Raw genomic sequence first — 19,521 nt, forward strand, 5'->3', positions numbered from 1 at the left:
GTACTGTAAAGATAACATGTTGTACGATAGTCAAATGTAGTTCTGTTTTTGAAGGCTTTCTCCGACTGGTTGCACCAGGAAGAGTTCGTCTGCTCCTTTTCAACGTTTTGTCAACGTTTGAAATAGCAGGGGTGCTTGAGAGTAAATGCGAACTGGCAAGTCTAATTGCGAACGATGGCTTTGGGTACACGTTAACAATTAAAACAGAAGCGGGACTTTAACTCATTAGACATAACATGTTATTGGAGCATCGCACCAGACTGTTGTATTTTTGGTTTTGATCACACATGCACATAAACATACATTTAAACACACACTTCACACTGCACACAAACACACCCTTTTGGCAGAGTTTAATAACTGTGCAGCTCAGTTTCAGTAGCTCAAGGAGGCGTCACTGCGTTCGGACAAATCCATATACGCTACACCACATCTGCCAAGCAGATGCCTGACCAGCAGCGTAACCCAACGCCCCCCGCTTAGTCAGGCCTTGAGGAAAAAAAAAAAGGGTGAATAAATGATAGATAAGCTTGCACAAAGAAATAAATAAATAATAACTATAATGTAAAAAAAAAAAAAAAAAAAAAAAAGCATCGTTCACAAATAGACTCACGTTGAAATATCCTATGGTCTTATTGCAAACGACACTATTTTGCAGTTTCCTGTCAAAACTGACGTTCTGATCTGTCACCAATATGCTTTCTTGAATTCTCCCAGGACTGGTAATGCACATTCAACATATCCGATCAAATCAACTATTTTAGACTGTGTCAAAGTTCAAGTCCCACAACTTGCTTCCCTTGATTTTAGGATTTTGATAGCATGTTTGTAACTTTGGTCGGCAGTGGTGCATGAAGAAAAGAAAGAGCATGGAAATAGCCAGAAATAGCTGATGTTTGAGTGGTTCTTGGAAATGGATATTCATAACAGTTTTAGAAAAGGTCGAAGCAGATGTTAGATTGTGAAATGCAGCCATTAAGAACACCTCGAAGTGGGGCAGTATACAAATTGTTCGCAATTACACGCTGTTCGCAATTAGAATTACCCTACATGTTTAAACAAAAATGTTCATGTGTTTTACAATGCAAATCATGTGAGATATGACATGTAGCATGTAACCCAACCCTCTCTTGAATTTTAGTCTTAAAAACGATGTAACAATTTGTGACATGCACATATGAACTGACACTTGTCACTCAAACCACTTCATAAATAGGTAACTGAATTTAGGATTCTAGATTTTTTTTCCCAGGAAAAAAACTTCTGCTGTCTGTTCCATCCATTCACACCAACTGTCCGCTCCAACTCATAGACTTATCAGTCAGCTCAAATGAAAGAATTAAAGGGAAAACGCTTCAGTTGTGCGACTGTCATTTAAAAAACAAATCAAAATCTCAGATTTTGGAGCTATACCTGTAAAATACATACCAAAAAGTCAGTTATTCATACAGGGCTTGCAAACAGATTTGGTGACTTGCTAGACCTTGGGTGTTTTTTTTGTTTGGTTGGGTTTGTTTGGGGTTTTTTGTTTGTTTGCTTTATCTTTTGTTTTTCTTTTTTCAGTGTGGTCCTGTCAAGCCATCCAGATCCCCTATGGGACTGTCTCTTGCACCCATAGCTTCATGGTGGGTTCACAGTGCAGTGTGACATGCAATGAAGGCTACACTGTCAATGGTAGTCCCATTGTGGCCTGCGTTCCAACTGCTCAAGGTGAAGGATGGAACCCTGCGCAGACATTTTGTGAAGGTAGGCTTTGTATACCTTCTTTTTTTTTTTCTTTTTTTTTTAAAGATTGGAAGTGAATGGATATGTAAGCTGCATGCCTTTTTTTTAACCGAAACAAAACAGAAAAAATACTGTCATAAAACTGGATTATTTGCCCAAAGGAAATATAAACCATTGTTGATTGTATATGACTTTTAAAAGTTTTTTGTCATTGTATTTCTTATGTGTTTGGATGGCATGGGTCACTTCTGTTGCTTTGCTCAGTTTGTGGGTTGGACAATTGTTGTCTGACACATCTATGGTTTTTGTTGTGCACATTTTGCTTCTGTGTCAAATCTGTGTTCTCCCCTGAATGTGCTTGACTTTATAACTTATTGCAGTATTCTTATAATTAAGTTGCTTGACTTATTCCTGTCCTGTAGGTTCCTTGAGGAACATAGGGCCAGAACAGCACTCCTCCAACAGATTCAGTTCTGGGCTGTCTTCTTGAGTTAGACCCATGTCTGTCACACTGCTTTCATCTCACCCTCTTTGCATCAGCCCCGTCACCTTGGTCTGTCCACTTTCCTCTTCCTTTGAGGGTTTCACTCCAGTGCTTGTCTGGTGATGTTGTTTGGACATTTGCTCTGGGAGTGGCCTGTCTAAATTCTTTTTGTTGTTGTTGTTGATTTTCTTCTTCTTCTTCTTCTTCTTCTTCTTCTTCTTCTTCTTCATCTTCTTCTTCTTCCTCCTTGTAGAAGGGAATATGGTTGGCTATTTCCCACAGGTTTTTATTTGGTTTTGTTTCTGGCCACCAAATGATAAAGTATTTCTGACATCTGTTGATGAAAATAGGGAATTTGATAGTGTTAGTCTCCAAGTCTCTGAGTCTGACCCATGCAGAAAAGCACACTTCTCACTTCACATTTATGTTGAATCTTCTCATATTCTTGTGGTTATAGAAAGCTGTGGAGTTTTAATAGGTTACAGGTATTGTTTTGTTGATAGGATTTTTTATGTCATTGTCTGCACTTGCATCCTTGCTAAGAATGTTACCAGGGTAGACAAGTTTCTTCTTTTTTTGTTCGTTTTTTTTTTTTTCTCGTTTTTTTCTTCAGCAGCAAAGCCAAACATGCTGGACAGGGTTTGAGTGCATTCATATATATTTGTGTACCTATCAAAGTGGATTTCTTCTACTCTTTTGCCAGAGGCCAACACTTTTGTTGACATGGGTTCCTTTTCAGTGCACCAAGTGTGTGCTGCACATGCAGAGATCAGGTTGGGTTCAATAGACAATAGGTCATATGACCGGAAGAACATAAAATCAATAGGTCATTTTGAAAATCAATAGGTCAAATATCACCCGTCCCAGGCTTTTTCAAACTTTAATAATGCACAAATGAAAGGAAAATGTAATACATTGGCCATTCTGGTCATTCATTGACTAGAAAAAAAAGAAGTTAAGAATGTCATTGATTTCTGACAAGAAAATGCAATGTTCTGGTCTTCTGCGTTGACTAGAAAACATATACGACTGGCTCATTTACTGCTGTCAGGCGATTATGCCTTGCGGGAAGATGACGCAAGGACAACCCTTGGTTTATAAAGCGATCGTGATCGTTAGAGAGAGAGAGAGAGAGAGATGGTTACTTTGGTTGACCAACAGGTCATAAAAACAATAAGTCATGTGACCTGGCAACTTGAAAAACAATAGGTCATTTCAAAATTAAATGCATCAATGACCGATGTTGAACCTGATCCCTGCACATGAGGCCTTGGTTTATCGTCTCATCCAAAATAAAAAATCCAGTTGACAACCAGAAGGGAAATCAGTGTTAACAAGAGGCAGCATTGCCATGTGCCTCCCGTATATCAAATGCATCTGTCAGCTTGCTGTTATGAATTACCTGACATGTGGAGATGTCACACAGGTGCTGGATGATGGCAGTAGACTTTACCGGTATCTGTAGTGGTGCATCTGCTTCCAAACACATTTTCTCTGCACACTGTCAAAGTCTTCTCAAACACAAAGTTGTTGTTTTTTAAGTCCACAGGTGTTGATTGTTCAGTGATGGTGCACAGTGTGACAATTGAATATGGTCTGTTCATGATTTGTGTTATGGGAATGTAGAACATGACAAAACCTTAGACAGTCTGAGCTTGACTTAAAGATGTTCTGTTGCAGTTGTGCAGTGTCCACAACTGTCACTGGACCATGGGTCATTTATCTGTCCCAATGGACGAACGTATTCAAGGCTGTGCATCCCATTTTGTGACAGCGGCTTCACATACGATGGGTTGCCTTACGTGCAGTGTTCTGCAACCGGATCTTGGACAGGACTTGGACAGTGCAACGGTGATCTCTCTCTCTCTCTCTCTCTCTCTCTCTGTCTCGCTCTCTGTCTCTCTCTCCGTCTCTGTCTAAGCACATTGGGTTACACTGCTGGTCAGGCATCTGCTTGGCAGATGTGGTGTAGCGTATATGGTTTTGTCCAAACGCATTGACGCCTCCTTGAGCTACTGAAACTGAAACTGTCTCTGTCTCTAATTCACGCACACATGTATACTAAAACTAACACTGACAGTTACCTGAACAATACAAGTTGAACACACACACACATTTTTATGTACATATCTGGACAAACATATTACACAGCTGTGCTTATGAGATCTCAGAAAAAGAAAATGAATGCAGCCTATTGACAGCACACGTGAGCAGACAAGACCGTTCTGTATATTAATCCTGTTTGGGTTTTCTCTGTTTGTGTATGTGCAGAAACTTGATCAATGGCATTTTCACAACTCCCACTTGTGGTAAAGAAACTAAACTGGGCAGGATGATGCATGTCAGTAATACCTGGCTATTACCTCCATGAAGAAGCTGCACAGAGTGAAGGATATATATCCTGATAAGTTTTTCGCCAGACTTTGATAATTGGAATTTGATATTCTTTTCAGACCCGGTCATTGATTATGCTCATTGCTTTTTGCACAAAAACAACTATCATAGTAATTGAAAATGATCCTATGAGGATCATATCAGACTGGGATATTCATGTAATAGTATAGTATATCTGAAATCTAATGAGAGCTAATTCCAGCAAAAGAACGTTTGATACACATTTGCCTTCTTGCTCTAGAACAGATGATAGTATACTTTATTTAGTCTCACAGATATGCGCATACACATGCACTCAACCCCCTCCCCCCTCCCACTACCCTACATACATACAAACATATGTGCACATGCATACATTTACATGTATACATTCACACTCGCACACACAAGTAGATCCATGGCCCCGTAAGACTTGACAGATGCTGTGAAGAAAATGCACCTGCACAGGTTTCTAAACCGTATGTTTGTGCAGATGTGAAGCCACCTGAGTTCCCAAACGGCTGTCCAGAGGACGTCTACATATACGCTGCTTCAGTGGGTCAAGACACCCAGGTCACATGGAGTGATCCACAAGTCACAGACAACTCTGGTCCTTCAAATCCAGTCCAGCTAAGTTGCAGCCCTCCACCTGGGTCCGTTTTCCCCATTGGAGTCACATCTGTGAAGTATAATGCCACAGACACCGCCGGAAATACAAAGACATGCTCATTTTCAGTCACTGTGTCAAGTGAGAAAACCTGATTTTCGTTGTTGTTGTTTTCTGCTTGAACAATGGGTAGCTAGCTTAATACAGGCAGTAATGAACAATTGGTAGCTTAGTACAGGCAGTAATGAACAATGGGTAGCTTTGTACAGTCAGTAATCATGATGCTTTAATGTGCCTTAAACGAAGCAGTGGACAACTGATTATTAGTATTGAACATTATATTTAATATTCCTCTGAACAAGGTGATGGTGAAGTACTAAATGGTGGTCACTGTACTTAAGAATCTGCATGTTAGATCATCAGTATATTGCCATTTTCAGTTATTCATGTTTTGAAATCTGAATTGACAAAATATGTAAAAGAACAGGATGAGGATTTGTATGCCTGTTGCAGACCTGTAAAAAACTTTACTGTGGCCATGGAAGACCATTCATTTTATTCTAAAAATACAAATGTGAGTATACATAATGAAGAAAACATTACGAAGATTTGGTGATGTTTCCATTTGCCAAGAAAATCGTCCCTTTTTTGTTCCAAACTTCTTCGTTCGTGGGCTGCAACTCCCACATTCACTCATATGTACACGGGTGGGCTTTTACATGTATGATCATTTTTACCCTGTCATATCGGCAGCCATACTCCGTTTCTTTTGGGGGGTGTATGCTGGGTATGTTCTTGCTACCATAACCCACTGAATGCTGACATGGATTACAGGATCTTTAACATGCGCATTTGATCTTCTGCTTGCGTATACACATGAAGGGGGTTCAGGCACAAGCAGGTCTGCACATACGTTGACCTGGGAGGTGGGAAAATATCTCCACCCTTTACCCACCAGGCGCCGTTACCGAGATTCAAACCCGGGACCCTCAGATTGAAAGTTCAACGCTTTAGCCACTCGGCTATTGCGCTCGTCATGTTACAGACATTAAAAGCATGATTAGAAATACCTGTGTTAAGTTCTATTACAACAATATTTCTGTGAAAAGGTATAATCAGTTGCAGGTATGACATGTGCGCTCATAGTGTGCATCTTCCATGGGTATTTGTTTTCACACTTGGGATTTTAGCTTTGCTTTGGTTTTTTCTTTCTTTCTTTGTTTTTGCCCTGTCATGTAAAAGTACTCTTGTTCCCAGCAGGGGTGGAATACAAGCCCCCAAGCACTGAAAGGGACTATGGGAATTTGAACAGGCATACTTTAATCCACTTATTTTCCTAGGAGATTCTGGCTCTAGCATGTTTATATAGGTACTCAGTTCAGAAAACCCCCTACATAGCAGACACAGCAAGGATTTGAATCAAACCAAGGATCTTCTGGGTGAAAGCCTGACACATTAACCACTCAGCCAGTGTGGCCATTGGTATTTGCTATGACCTTGTATCACCAGACAGAATGCAGTACGATGCGATGTAGTGTGCTTGGTGTGCTGTGCTGTTTTTGTGCTGCGTTGAGCTTTTCAGCAACAACTACATATATGTGACAAGGTATAGCTCTTTTATGCGGACCGAGTCCTCTTAGTGAAACGGATTGTATGTCTACAGCTCTTCTCTGCGACCAGCCTGATTTTGAGCAGGGAAAGGCACAAAAGAGGATGACCTACAATTGCCCTGACGGCTTTGTGTATGGGGCATCCTGCGCCTTGAACTGCTCAAGTGGGTACCCACTTGTTGGTGACGACACTATCACCTGTGCCAGGAACGATCAGACCTATCCACCCACCATGTTCTGGGAATGGTCTGGGCCAAGCACTGTCCAACCAGAGTGTGCAGGTGTGATGGAAATCCTTTGACATGTTGTGCAAATGTGTGGTATAGGGAGGCAGTGGTGATAGGACGTGAAGACACAAAGGAACTGAGGTTGAGTGGGGGGGGGGGGGGGGGGGCGTCTTTTAGTAACAGTTCTGAACAAAACGTTTGTTAAAACTAAATAAATCATACAACCACACAGTCGAAGAGCACACGCTTATGCATGCATACACCTGGCACACATACCATGTGTCACACACACACACAGAGAGGACCACATGTACACACAAACACACACACTTTATAACCTTTTTATTTTTTTGGAAACGTTTCAGAGAACTCCTGCCCTGATCTGGAGCCTCCATACCGTGGCGCACTGACATGCAACATGGGCAACTTTGGCTGGGACTGTTTAATGAGCTGCCAAAAACCTTATGATCTGCCAGGCAACATTGGTGACGGTCACTTCTACTGCACAAACAGCAATGGATACTGGATTCCTGATGTTGTACCAGGCTGCACAGGTAACGGAAGGACAGTCTGTTTCCCATACACCCACTCATCACCCATCTCACCAACAACATACTCAGTGAAATCAAGTTGCTATTTGGAGTGTTGGCCTAGAGGTAACGCGTCCGCCTAGGAAGCGAGAGAATCGAAGCGCGCTGGTTCGAATCACGGCTCAGCCGCCAATATTTTCTCCCCCTCCACTAGACCTTGAGTGGTGGTCTGGACACTAGTCATTCGGATGAGACGATAAACCGGGGTCCCGTGTGCAGCATGCATTTAGTGCACGTAAAAGAACCCACAGCAACAAAAGTGTTGTTTTTTTCCTGGCAAAATTCTGTAGAAAAATCCACCTCATAAGAAAAACAAATAAAACTGCACGCAGGAAATTTTTTTTTTTAAATGGGTGGCGCTGTAGTATAGCAACGCGCTCTCCCTGGGGAGAGCAGCCCAAATTTCACACAGAGAAATCTGTTGTGATAAAAAGAAATACAAATACAAATATTTTCACTAACCAGATGTCATGTCATGCCACTTAGTAAAAGTGAGTTTCAACACAGTGAATGCTTTCAAGATGAAATATGTCCATTTTGTTAGACACCAGTTGAGGTTGAGTTCACACAGAGAAATCGGTCGTGACAAAAGAGATTTTTTTTTAAGATATTTTAATCCTCCTGTATTGTGGCCCAAGGCCAGTGTACATAAAAAACATTATGAGTTCTTCGTTCCCTTTCCCTTCCCCCTCTCTTTGATGTATACTTGGGAGTATGTTTGTGTGTGTGCCTGTGTGTCAGACTGAGAGAGAAAAAGAGAAAGTATGGGTGTGTGAATGCATATGATCACAAGAGTTCATGTGTGTCAGGGGATGGGTGGGGGACACATTAAACCATTGTTCACATTGAAATTGCACTTGGGCATCTTTGATTTCATATAGTGGTAAAAGTCATTTGTCATCTGTAATTTATAGGGTGATAGATTCCTCTTCGCTGCAGTGTTATGGATTTTTTTCTATCTGTTATTATTTTCTATCTTAATTTCGCTTTTCTGTCTGTTTCTTTTCCTTTCTTTTATGAGATGGTGTCAGGAGAGACGTGAAAGCTTGGGATGATACTTTTCTTCTCTCATATGTGTTTTGCTGTAATACTAATTGACAACCAGCTTATAAAACTTCAGCTGACTGACAAAGACTCTTCTCTCTCTTCCAGAGACCCGGAGACCACATGAAACCACCGTACATGGAGATCTGTTTTATTACACAGACAGCTGCCCCAACTCGACTGATGCACTGAAGCAGAATTTCATCACCCGCATGACCAGTAGTAACATTTTAAGAGACGCATGTGTGAACGTGCCCACATGTACTGTGGAAAATGTGGTGGTGAGATAACAAGCTTCCCCCACATACTCTACACCAACCTCCCCTCTGCTGTCTATGGCCATCTCTGTCTTTACCTACCAGTCTCCTTGTCACTCTCTCTCTCTCTCTCTCTCTCTCTCTCTGAATCATTCTGTTAACACTGTGAAGTCATTAATTGTCAAACTTATATGAGTTGGTCAGTTGCCTGGTTGTGAGTTAATTCAGTGAGTAGTCAACTGGAACTAATTCCTGACCATTTGTATACCAATGTGCTTTGAAAGGTTACTCATGTCAGATTCCAAACAACCCCCACCTGTTCCTGCCAGCTTTTCTCCCTACAGCAAAAAAAAAAAAAAAAAAAAAGAAGAAGAAATTTTCAGAGCATGTTCAGTGAAGACTAATGCACTTTTTCTATAACATCATTAGGAGCACAGCTGCAAGGATTGTTTTTTTCAATTATTCCTGCCCCCTTCCGTTCATTTCCCTTATCACAGTTTCACCAGAAATATCCTCTGCAATAAGGATGTCGTTGGGAGTGGTGGCTTAGTGGAAACGTGTCCGCCTAGGAAAGAAGAGAATCAGAGGATAAGGGATCAAATCCCACACTTGCCGGAATTTTCAACCCCTTCACTAGATCTTGAGTGGTGGCCACTGTGGGTTCTTGTCATTTGTCCATTTGCAGCATGCACTGAGTGCATGTTAAAGAACCCACGGCAACAAAAGGGTTGTCCCTGGCAAAATTCCATAGCAAAATCCATTTTGACCATAAGATAAATACACTTGCAGGCAGAAGAAAAGAAAAATGGTTGGCACTGCACTGTAGTGAGGTGCTATCACCCAGGCAGAGCAGCCTGAATTTCACACAGGGAAAGTTGTGGCAAAAAAGTAAAACAATGCAATGAAATACAGTATTCAGATGAAATACTTCCTGCATTCTTTTCTCTTCTTTTTTTTTTTTTTTTTTTTTTTTTTTTTTTGTTGTTTATTGTTTTGTTTGTTTCATCTCAGATTGTCTCTTTCCTATTGTTCAAAGCTCCCAATCCGAACGATTTGAAAGCAGTTTTCTTTCTTTTCTTTTTTTTTCAGTCAGCTGGATTTTATGACACTGTTTTACACTCATGTTTTAATATTACTGAGTTAAAATGGTCAAATATACATGATTGCCATAAACCTCTACCAGCCGCAACTATTTTTCTCAACTGTGACCCTGCAGCTGAATTAACGACGCGGCTTGTTTTTGGGTTTTTCCATTGTTGTGGGTTTTTCCAGTGACACGTTCAGGTCAAATCAAGTGTTGCCGTCAGTCTCCAGTTAAAATTCACTTTAAGTTTCAAGACTGGTTTTGACTCTTCATGAATTCAGAACTCACTGGAAAAGTGTGCTGGTGTTAACTGTTCAGGTATTTTTCCCTCCAAATTTACACATGGCCTTCATGCACACGAAACATTCAGTTGATCACCCTTGCTCAGACATACTTCCATCATGCTGGAAACCGGCCACAATGCTTACAATGCAGCTTTTGTAACTGAAGGTGATAGAACTGGCCTTTGAAAGGGGAAACTGAGCTGCTGCCCATGAATTTGGAGTGATATTTGTGCTGTGCACGCATAGGACAAGTTTCTGTGTCTGTCAATGTTTTCTCTTTCTGTGGCAAATTTTGAGACGTTTTTGTACTTGCTATTTTTGGTGTTATATTTGCCGCTTACAAACCACTGCACTGCGGCTTATGTGTGAATGGATCCCCATTTCTTTTAGTTTTTTTTATTCAGGGGATGCGACTTATATAACAATGCTGTCGGTAGCCTGATTTTTATGGTATGTGCAAAGAGTTTTAGGTGAAGTTAAGACAACACAAAGTCAGTCAGTTCCATTATTTCTGCACACAAGAGTGCCTACATTGCATAAATAATGGAGTAGTACTGATGGCTGGCTGTTAAGCTTCCTTTTCACTGAGGAAATAACAAGGCAGTGATTGCTTTTTTTTATTTCTGTCTACTGCTTAATCAGGTGCACTGCGGAGCATTCCGAAGGAAGAGAGATGTGGATGGTCACAAAGACAGTCTTGACATTGAAGATCAGCATCACATTTCCCAACGGGCAGCTGGTGTTAGCAGCCCATACTACTTATCCTTTCAGTTTGAAGTGCGACTGAACTTAAGTGCAAATGGTTCCATCAGTGATGAGGAGATTTACCAGGTCAGTTATGATGGGAATTTTTAGTTGCCTGTTTGAAGAGTTTATTTACCATTGTCTGTTTTTATAGTCTGTTCATCAGTGTTGGTGGTTTTAGATTTTGATTTATTTTAATGTTGTTGTTTTTCATCGACAAATAATTCTTACAAAAAAAAGACAATTTATGATCTGAAAGTTGAAGGTTCTGTGATTTCCGTTAGATCTAGTCGAGACTGCAAGTTGTTGGATTCATATGCTGAAGAATTTGAGATTTGCTATGTGTAGGGACCTTTAATTTTCTTGAGGTCTAGTTGGACCGTGTGTTGTATTCATTCATTAAAGATTTAAGGTTCAGTAAATGCAAGGACCTTTCATTTCTATCAGGCACATCCACATAGTGTGTTGTATTGATGTGTTGAAGACTTGGACATCTGTTCTTTATGGTACAGGCAACTCAACAGACTGCAGGAAATATTGAAAACAACATGAAGGCTGCGGCCCAGAATGGAACCTTTGACATTGATGAAATGTATCTGGACCCATCTTATGGAGTTGGCACTACTACTGTGTCAGCAAATTGCAACGAGGGATATGTGTTCAGAAAACATGACGACCACTTCGCTTGCGGTCAGTATTGTCTGAGAGAAGGAGACATTTTGTATATTTGATCTTCTGCATGTGTACGCATACAAAGTCATTCATATGAGACGATGAACTGATGACCCTTGTGTCACATGCGCTTAGCACGCAAAAAAGAACTCATGGCAACAAAAGTGTTGTGTCTGGCAAAATTATCTTGAAAAATTCACTTTGATAGGAAAATCAGTACACCTGCAAGCAGTAAAATGGGTGATGTTGAACTGTAGCAGTGCACTCTCCCTTGGAAGAGCAGTCCAAATCTCACACAGAGAAATGTGTTGTGTCAAAGAATAATACAATACAGTACAGTACAGTACAGCACAATACAATACAAAGATGGTTTTAAAAAAAGAATGGCAGGTTTGTGTATCTTGGACATGGGGAAAATATCATCCCATTAGTCCCAACGTCTGGGGAACATTTGAACCCAGACTCTCAGATTGAAAACTGACACAAGCTGCTTTGTTGAACAATCATGCCCGAGTTTATCATCAGGTGACATTGAATGGGATGAGTAAGGATAGTCGCCGTGAGTTTTGAGCTCCTCAGAACATGTGAAATTCTTTCTTGTGTTTGTTGTCTGTATTTACACTCATTGTTGTGTTGTTTGTGTGACATGACCATGCATAATCTGATTTACGGTTTTCTTGATTTGCTCATCTGTGTTATGACAGTGACTCTTGTACTTGTGCGCTTTATTCTTGAGTTTAAGAAAATCTTTTCTTTGAATCAAAATCATGGGGTACTCATAGATGTACATGAAAAAAATCATTAACACTTACAGTTAGATTAACAGATAAACACAATTAGGTGAACAGGTAAAAACGACTTTATTGCGCTGACACGCTCCTCATGATAATGGTAATTCTTTGTACAATTATTGTGTCTGTCCAGATCTGTGTGTTACCATGTGTGTGTGTGTGTGTGTGCGCGCGTTTGAAAAAGAAACTATTTGGCTTAACACGTTTTGTATTTTTCATGTACTTGTGTGTATGTGTGTGTGTGTATGCCTTTGCTTGTCAGTCTGTGTGTAAAAAGGTATACATACTGCTTTCTTTTTTTTTTCTTTTCTTTTTTTTTTAAACAAAGCATGATTTTCTCCTCTGGTGCAGTTGGATGCGGTTCGGGCCTTTACCTGTCACAAGGGGTGTGCACAGACTGTCCGGTGGGGACTTACTCACACATGGACAACGCCACACAGTGCACACCGTGCCCAGTGGGAATGTCCACCCTCACCACAGGTTCCAAAAGCAGCTCCGACTGCCTCGGTAAATCAGCTCAGTTCTCATCAGCCCAGGCTTGATTCGTTTCTTTATGGTCAAATAACAGATTTTTTTTTTTTTTTAGTCTCTGATATTTTTCTCTCTCACTCCTGTACAATTCTTTGTCTGCATGCTAGTCGTTCAGATGAGACAATAAACCGAGGTCCCATGTGCAACATGCACTTAGCGCACGTAAAAGAACCCACGGCAACAAAAGGGTTGTCCCTGGCAAAATTCTGTAGAAAAATCCACTTTGATAGGAAACCACAAAAAATCTCCAGCAGGAAAAAATTTTTTTTTAAAATGGGTGGCGCTCTCAGTGTAACGACGCGCTTGTCCGAATTTCACACAGAGAAATCTGTTGTGACAAAAAGAGTAGTACAATATCTTTATTAGGGATGATAGTTTTGCCCTTCATCCATTTCCAGTCGGTGCTTACAGATGATTGGGTTCTTGTTGCTCTCATGAGGATTGTTTAGTGTGCCACTATCTCCCCCTTGTGTTTCTGTTGAGCGTGTGCATGCCACTGTATCTGTTTGGGAGTGTGCCCGCTTGCCTCTGTGTGTGTGCGTGTGTGCGTCTGTGTTTGAGCCTATATGTGTTTGTATGAGTGTAGCCTGGACTAGATAGTTCAGAGATTTCAGTGGAACATAGTGACCTTGGCTAGTTCTACACACATGCACAGCCTGCTTAGTTTTTATTTCATTTTTCACTTTATCATTATTATTATTATTATTATTACTATGAGCATTTACCCCTAAACTTGAAAATAAGTGCTGGGCATTTACAAATAGAACACATGTAAATATCAAAAAGGAACACAAGATACCAAACATCATTAAAAATTATTCATCCCCCCCCCCTCCCCCAACCCTACTCATACACACACACACACACCCCAACAATACACACAAACACACGTGCACGCACACACACAAGTCATAGCACACAATTGTAAGTAAATAGTACACAATCAAAAATACCACCAACAAATTCTGAAACTATCGAAACTCGCTCATTCACTAATAGTCATTTTAGTTCATACTGGAAAGGGATGAGCTGTTGAGAATTAATCAGGAGGGGAAAAGGTGGGTCTTCAGACTGGATTTGAAAGATTGCAGCAAAGATGAGTGACAGAGAGGCTGAGGAAGTTGATTCCAAAGAAAGAGGGCTTGGAATGAAAAACTGCGTTGGCCATACGTTTTGGTTCATACAGGATGATGGACAATAACAGAAGGAAATGTTCTTCCATTGATCAGTTTCTTTCAGATCAAACATTTTAGATTTCTGCTTACAAAATTTCGCTCTGTTTGCAAGTATCATGAGGAGTATTTACAGATTGATTCACAATTCATTTTACTTTAGAATAAATAAAAAATTTTAATGTATTTATCTATTATTTATTCACTTTTTTTTTTCTTTTTTTTTTTCTCAAGGCCTGACTAAACACGTTAGGTTACGCTGCTGGTCAGGTTTTTGCTTGGCAGATTTGGTGTAGCGTATATGGATTTGTCCGAACGCAGTGACGCCTCCTTGAGCTACTGAAACTGAAACTTTATTTTAGATCTGATATTTAAATGTAAACTAAAGATAATAGTAATTTCTTTAGTTAAGACTGTTAATGTTCATGTTGGCCTTTCTCTCTCTTTGTGTATCATTTTCAGTCACTTGCCCTCTTCTCACTTTTTTTTTCTGATTCTCATCTTATTTGATAGTTCCATGATTTCACCATCCATTAATAATGGATTTTTTCTTCTTTTTTTTTAAATGGATTTCAGCAATATGATTACATGTTATGAAGCAGTATAGAATTTTTTTTTTTTTTTTAAACATGCATGTTTCAGTCCATGGAATTGTATGTGTGTGTGGATGTGTTTGTGTATGTGCACACATTTGCATGTGTGTCTGTGTGTGTGTGTGTGTGTGCAGTGAAGTGTTCCACAGGTCACAGTTCCCCCAACAGCTTTATGCCGTGTCAGGTGTGCCAGGTGGGGCAGTACCAGTCAGGTGAGGGAGCCGTCACCTGTCAGCCCTGTCCGGTCAACAGGTGGACACACAATGTGGCGGCCACCAGTCTGCAGGAGTGTGTTGGTACGTGAGCATGTGTATCACCTGTGGTACATGCTGCTCTTACATAACCTGTCGTTGCACCCAAATGTAATTTTAGGATTATTCTTAAACCATGTACATATCTTTTTATCGTTGATATTATTATTGTTGAGTTGTTACTTAGTGTTAAAAATAGAAACACATTTAATAAACAATAAAAAGCAAACAATAACAATAGGAAGGAGAAAAAAAAAATAAGGAAAAAATCACCAAGTATAACAGACAACAGTGTTGCATTAGAGTCTGGTCCCAGCATGTAATGGCATGAACGCATGCATACTATGTGAACAATAAGGTAACAGCTTAGATGATGTCATGACTAAATACATCATCATTATCATCGGTATCATCATTATGTATCATTTTAGTAAACAGTGCCATTATTTTTTATCATTGGACAAAAAAAAAAAACATAGTAATAACCCCCCCCCTCACCCCCCCACCCCCCCACACACACCCCCTCCCCCCATGACCCTCCTACTCCCCTGCAAATAGAAGCAAAACACCATAGACAGACCAGAAACGAAGACATACAAATCTGTGTGATCCTTTTGCCAGAGGCAGACCTGATGCTGACCAACAGCAATGTGAGCGGCAGCATCAACGGCACCTGGTCGTCGTTGACAGTGTCACTAAGGGTGGGGTTCCCTAGCGAAAACAGCAGTGTCACCGTGTCCATTGAATCCTCTGTGGACGGATCTGTCCTGGCGTCCCACACGCTCTCCGGACTCTCCAAGGTGGATGAGGTCAGGGAGTCCAAGCAAAGGTCAGTGCCAACGGCTGAAACACGCGTGTGCACACACACACACGTGCATACACACACACACACACACACACATGCGTGTGCACACATAGATAGACCCCATTGCATGCAGGTGTAATGACATAATGTATTCACGCATACTTACGTAATACATTCAAACAGATTGTGGTATGTATGCATGCGCGGTGCGTGCACACACACATACACACACAAGCACAACACACACACACACACAGGCACAAACGCATGCGCGCGCACACGCACACACATGCATACACACACACACTGGAGCAGAAGCTGAGTTGTAATGAGCCCAACTTTGAAATGAGTGCTTCTAGGTTTGAGTCCCCTGTATGGACCATGATTTTTACTTTCCCCTGCCCCCAACCCCTCTTCCTCCACCAGACCTTGGACGATGGCCTGGGTGCTAGTCTTTCTGATTGGATGATACACTGAGGTCCTGTATGCAGCATGCCCTTTCTGCAAGTAAAACAAGTCATGGCAACAAAAGGTTTTGTCCCTGGCTAAAATTCTGTTGAAAAATCCACTGGAAAGAAATACATTTGTAGTATATATATATATATATGTTGGCATTTTTTGTACTTTGCACAAGTCCAGTCATACTGATCATCAGTGTGTGTGCTTTTTAAATGTTTATGAACTACCAAGTTCAAACACCTATTAATGTAAAGTTCAAATGTTAATTAACTACTACAGTGTTCAGATGTTTATTGATATCAAGTTTAGTTTAACTACAGTGCCGAAATTGTTATTATGTGTTAAGTTCAAATGCTTATGAACTACAATATTCAGTTGCTTATTCTACTACAGTGTTCAAATATTCATTGACTCTTATGAAGTAAATTACAGAGAAAAGAGAAGATAGAATTTGTGCTTGTTATCAGTCATCAATGAATAACACATTTTGGTTTGATGACTGCGAACCAAATGCTTACCACTAAGGGCTATTTTTTGACTTGATAGAATTATTTATACAGCATTCAGTCACAAAATTCCATCAGTGATATCGATCTGCTTATACTGGCAGTTTCCCAAGTTTTAATTGTGGCTGGATTTTTTTCGGTTTTTTTTGTTGTTGGTTTCTTTTGTTGTTGTTGGTTTGTTTGTTTTTGTTTTTTGTTTTGTTTTTCATTCTGTGTGTGAGAATGAGCCATGGTTTGTCTCCCTTGTTGGTGCTGGCAGAGTGAGTGTGAGAATAAGCTAGGGTTTTGCTTGTCTGCCTTGTTGGTGCTGGCTGTTTCACCTGTTTGTGTCCCTTGTTGGTGCTGGCTGTTTCACCTGTTTGTCTCCCTTGTTGGTGCAGGCTGTTTCACCTGTTTGTCTCCCTTGTTGGTGCAGACTGTTTCACTTGTTTGTCTCCCTTGTTGGTGCAGGCTGTTTCACCTGTTTGTCTCCCTTGTTGGTGCAGGCTGTTTCACCTGTTTGTCTCCCTTGTTGGTGCAGGCTGTTTCACCTGTTTGTCTGCCTTGTTGGTGCAGGCTGTTTCATCTGTTTCTCTCCCTTGTTGGTGCAGGCTGTTTCACCTGTTTGTCTCCCTTGTTGGTGCAGGCTGTTTTACCTGTTTGTCTCCCTTGTTGGTGCAGGCTGTTTCACCTGTTTGTGTCCCTTGTTGGTGCACTGTTTTACCTGTTTGTCTCCCTTGTTGGTGCAGGCTGTTTTACCTGTTTGTCTCCCTTGTTGGTGCAGACTGTTTCACCTGTTAGTCTCCCTTGTTGGTGCAGGCTGTTTCACTTGTTAGTCTCCCTTGTTGGTGCAGGCTGTTTCACTTGTTAGTCTCCATTGTTGGTGCAGGCTGTTTCACTTGTTTGTCTCCCTTGTTGGTGCAGGCTGTTTCACTTGTTAGTCTCCCTTGTTGGTGCAGGCTGTTTCACTTGTTAGTCTCTCTTGTTGGTGCAGGCTGTTTCACCTGTTTGTGTCCCTTGTTGGTGCAGGCTGTTTCACTTGTTGGTGCAGACTGTTTCACTTGTTGGTGCAGACTGTTTCACTTGTTGGTGCAGGCTGTTTCACTTGTTGGTGCAGACTGTTTCACCTGTTTGTCTCCCTTGTTGGTGCAGGCTGTTTCACTTGTTTGTCTCCCTTGTTGGTGCAGACTGTTTCACCTGTTTGTGTCCCTTGTTGGTGCAGGCTGTTTCACTTGTTTGTCTCCCTTGTTGGTGCAGGCTATTTCACTTGTTAGTCTCCCTTGTTGATGCAGGCTGTTTCACTTATTAGTCTCCATTGTTGGTGCAGGCTGTTTCACCTGTTTGTCTCCCTTGTTGGTGCAGGCTGTTTCACCTGTTTGTCTCCCTTGTTGGTGCAGGCTGTTTCACCTGTTTGTCTCCCTTGTTGGTGCAGGCTGTTTCACCTGTTTCTCTCCCTTGTTGGTGCAGGCTGTTTCACCTGTTTGTCTCCCTTGTTGGTGCAGACTGTTTCACCTGTTTGTCTCCCTTGTTGGTGCAGGCTGTTTCACCTGTTTGTCTCCCTTGTTGGTGCAGGCTGTTTCACCTGTTTGTCTCCATTGTTGGTGCAGGCTGTTTCACTTGTTAGTCTCCATTGTTGGTGCAGGCTGTTTTACTTGTTTGTGTCCCTTGTTGATGCAGACTGTTTCACCTGTTTGTCTCCCTTGTTGGTGTAGGCTGTTTCACCTGTTTGTCTCCCTTGTTGATGCAGACTGTTTCACCTGTTTGTCTCCCTTGTTGGTGTAGGCTGTTTCACCTGTTTGTGTCCCTTGTTGATGCAGGCTGTTTCACTTGTTAGTCTCCCTTGTTGGTGCAGACTGTTTCACCTGTTTGTCTCCCTTGTAGGTGCAGGCTGTTTCACTTGTTTGTCTCCCTTGTTGGTGTAGGCTGTTTCACCTGTTTGTCTCCCTTGTTGATGCAGGCTGTCCCATCACTTCATGTTCACCGTGACCTCACCGGGCGAGACGCCACCACTACAGAACATCCCATCATTGGCTCTGACACAGCAGCCTCCACAGTCCACCAGGCTGACAGTGCACAGTGAACAGAGAAGAGGTAGACATACGCCAGCCATCATCTTCACAGATTGGTTGTTTTTGTTTTTTTCTCAGCTGCAGCATTTTCATGGCTGACCTGTGTTTGTTTGCAGGTCAGGTATCTGGCGCCCCGCACCCCAGACCCCCACCCCCACCCCCAGCCCACTTTTTCAGCAGATGTGATTTAGTATGGTATGGATCAGTCTGCATGCTTTGATGCCCCCTTGAAAGGGAAACTCTACGGAGTGTAACTGATCTTGAGACAGTGTTCATGTGTCCACAGTGATGTTTATGTGTTGTAAGGGTTGACATTGTTAGCGATGATCTTCATGGAGTGTCAGCTTCAGACGCTGTGCAGTGGTATTTATGTGTTCTAAAAGTTGACAACTGTTTAGCAGTCATCTTCATACAGTGTAAAAGTTTTAAATCTTCAGACAATGTTTGTGTTTTGACAGTCATGTTTGTGTACTGCAGGAGTTGACAGCTGTTAGCAATAATCTTCACTGAGCGTAATGGTTTGATCTTCAAACGCTTCCTGTGTTTACAGTCATGTTTATGCATTCTAAGTGTTGGCATCTGTTAGCAATGATTTTCATGAGATCTATTGTTTTATTATCTTCAGTTTGTTTTTTGTTGTTGTTTTTTTTTGGTGTGTTTTTTT

At 41.3% G+C, this 19,521-nt stretch overlaps 1 protein-coding gene across 1 annotated transcript in view; it reads left to right on the forward strand.

Moving 5' to 3' along the window:
• LOC143301299 (uncharacterized) overlaps positions 1-19,521 on the forward strand; it is a 65,142-nt gene that overhangs the window by 19,591 nt on the left and 26,030 nt on the right. Inside the window, exons 9-20 of the mRNA XM_076615501.1 lie at positions 1,564-1,746; positions 3,890-4,060; positions 5,076-5,330; positions 6,853-7,080; positions 7,392-7,580; positions 8,769-8,941; positions 10,928-11,116; positions 11,542-11,719; positions 12,844-12,999; positions 14,923-15,084; positions 15,661-15,868; positions 18,746-18,879. Coding sequence (XP_076471616.1) covers positions 1,564-1,746; positions 3,890-4,060; positions 5,076-5,330; positions 6,853-7,080; positions 7,392-7,580; positions 8,769-8,941; positions 10,928-11,116; positions 11,542-11,719; positions 12,844-12,999; positions 14,923-15,084; positions 15,661-15,868; positions 18,746-18,879 — 2,226 coding nt within the window. The remainder of the gene's footprint in view (positions 1-1,563; positions 1,747-3,889; positions 4,061-5,075; positions 5,331-6,852; positions 7,081-7,391; positions 7,581-8,768; positions 8,942-10,927; positions 11,117-11,541; positions 11,720-12,843; positions 13,000-14,922; positions 15,085-15,660; positions 15,869-18,745; positions 18,880-19,521) is intronic.

This window comes from Babylonia areolata, chromosome 27 (genome assembly GCF_041734735.1).
Source record: "Babylonia areolata isolate BAREFJ2019XMU chromosome 27, ASM4173473v1, whole genome shotgun sequence".
Taxonomy (NCBI): domain Eukaryota; kingdom Metazoa; phylum Mollusca; class Gastropoda; order Neogastropoda; family Buccinidae; genus Babylonia; species Babylonia areolata.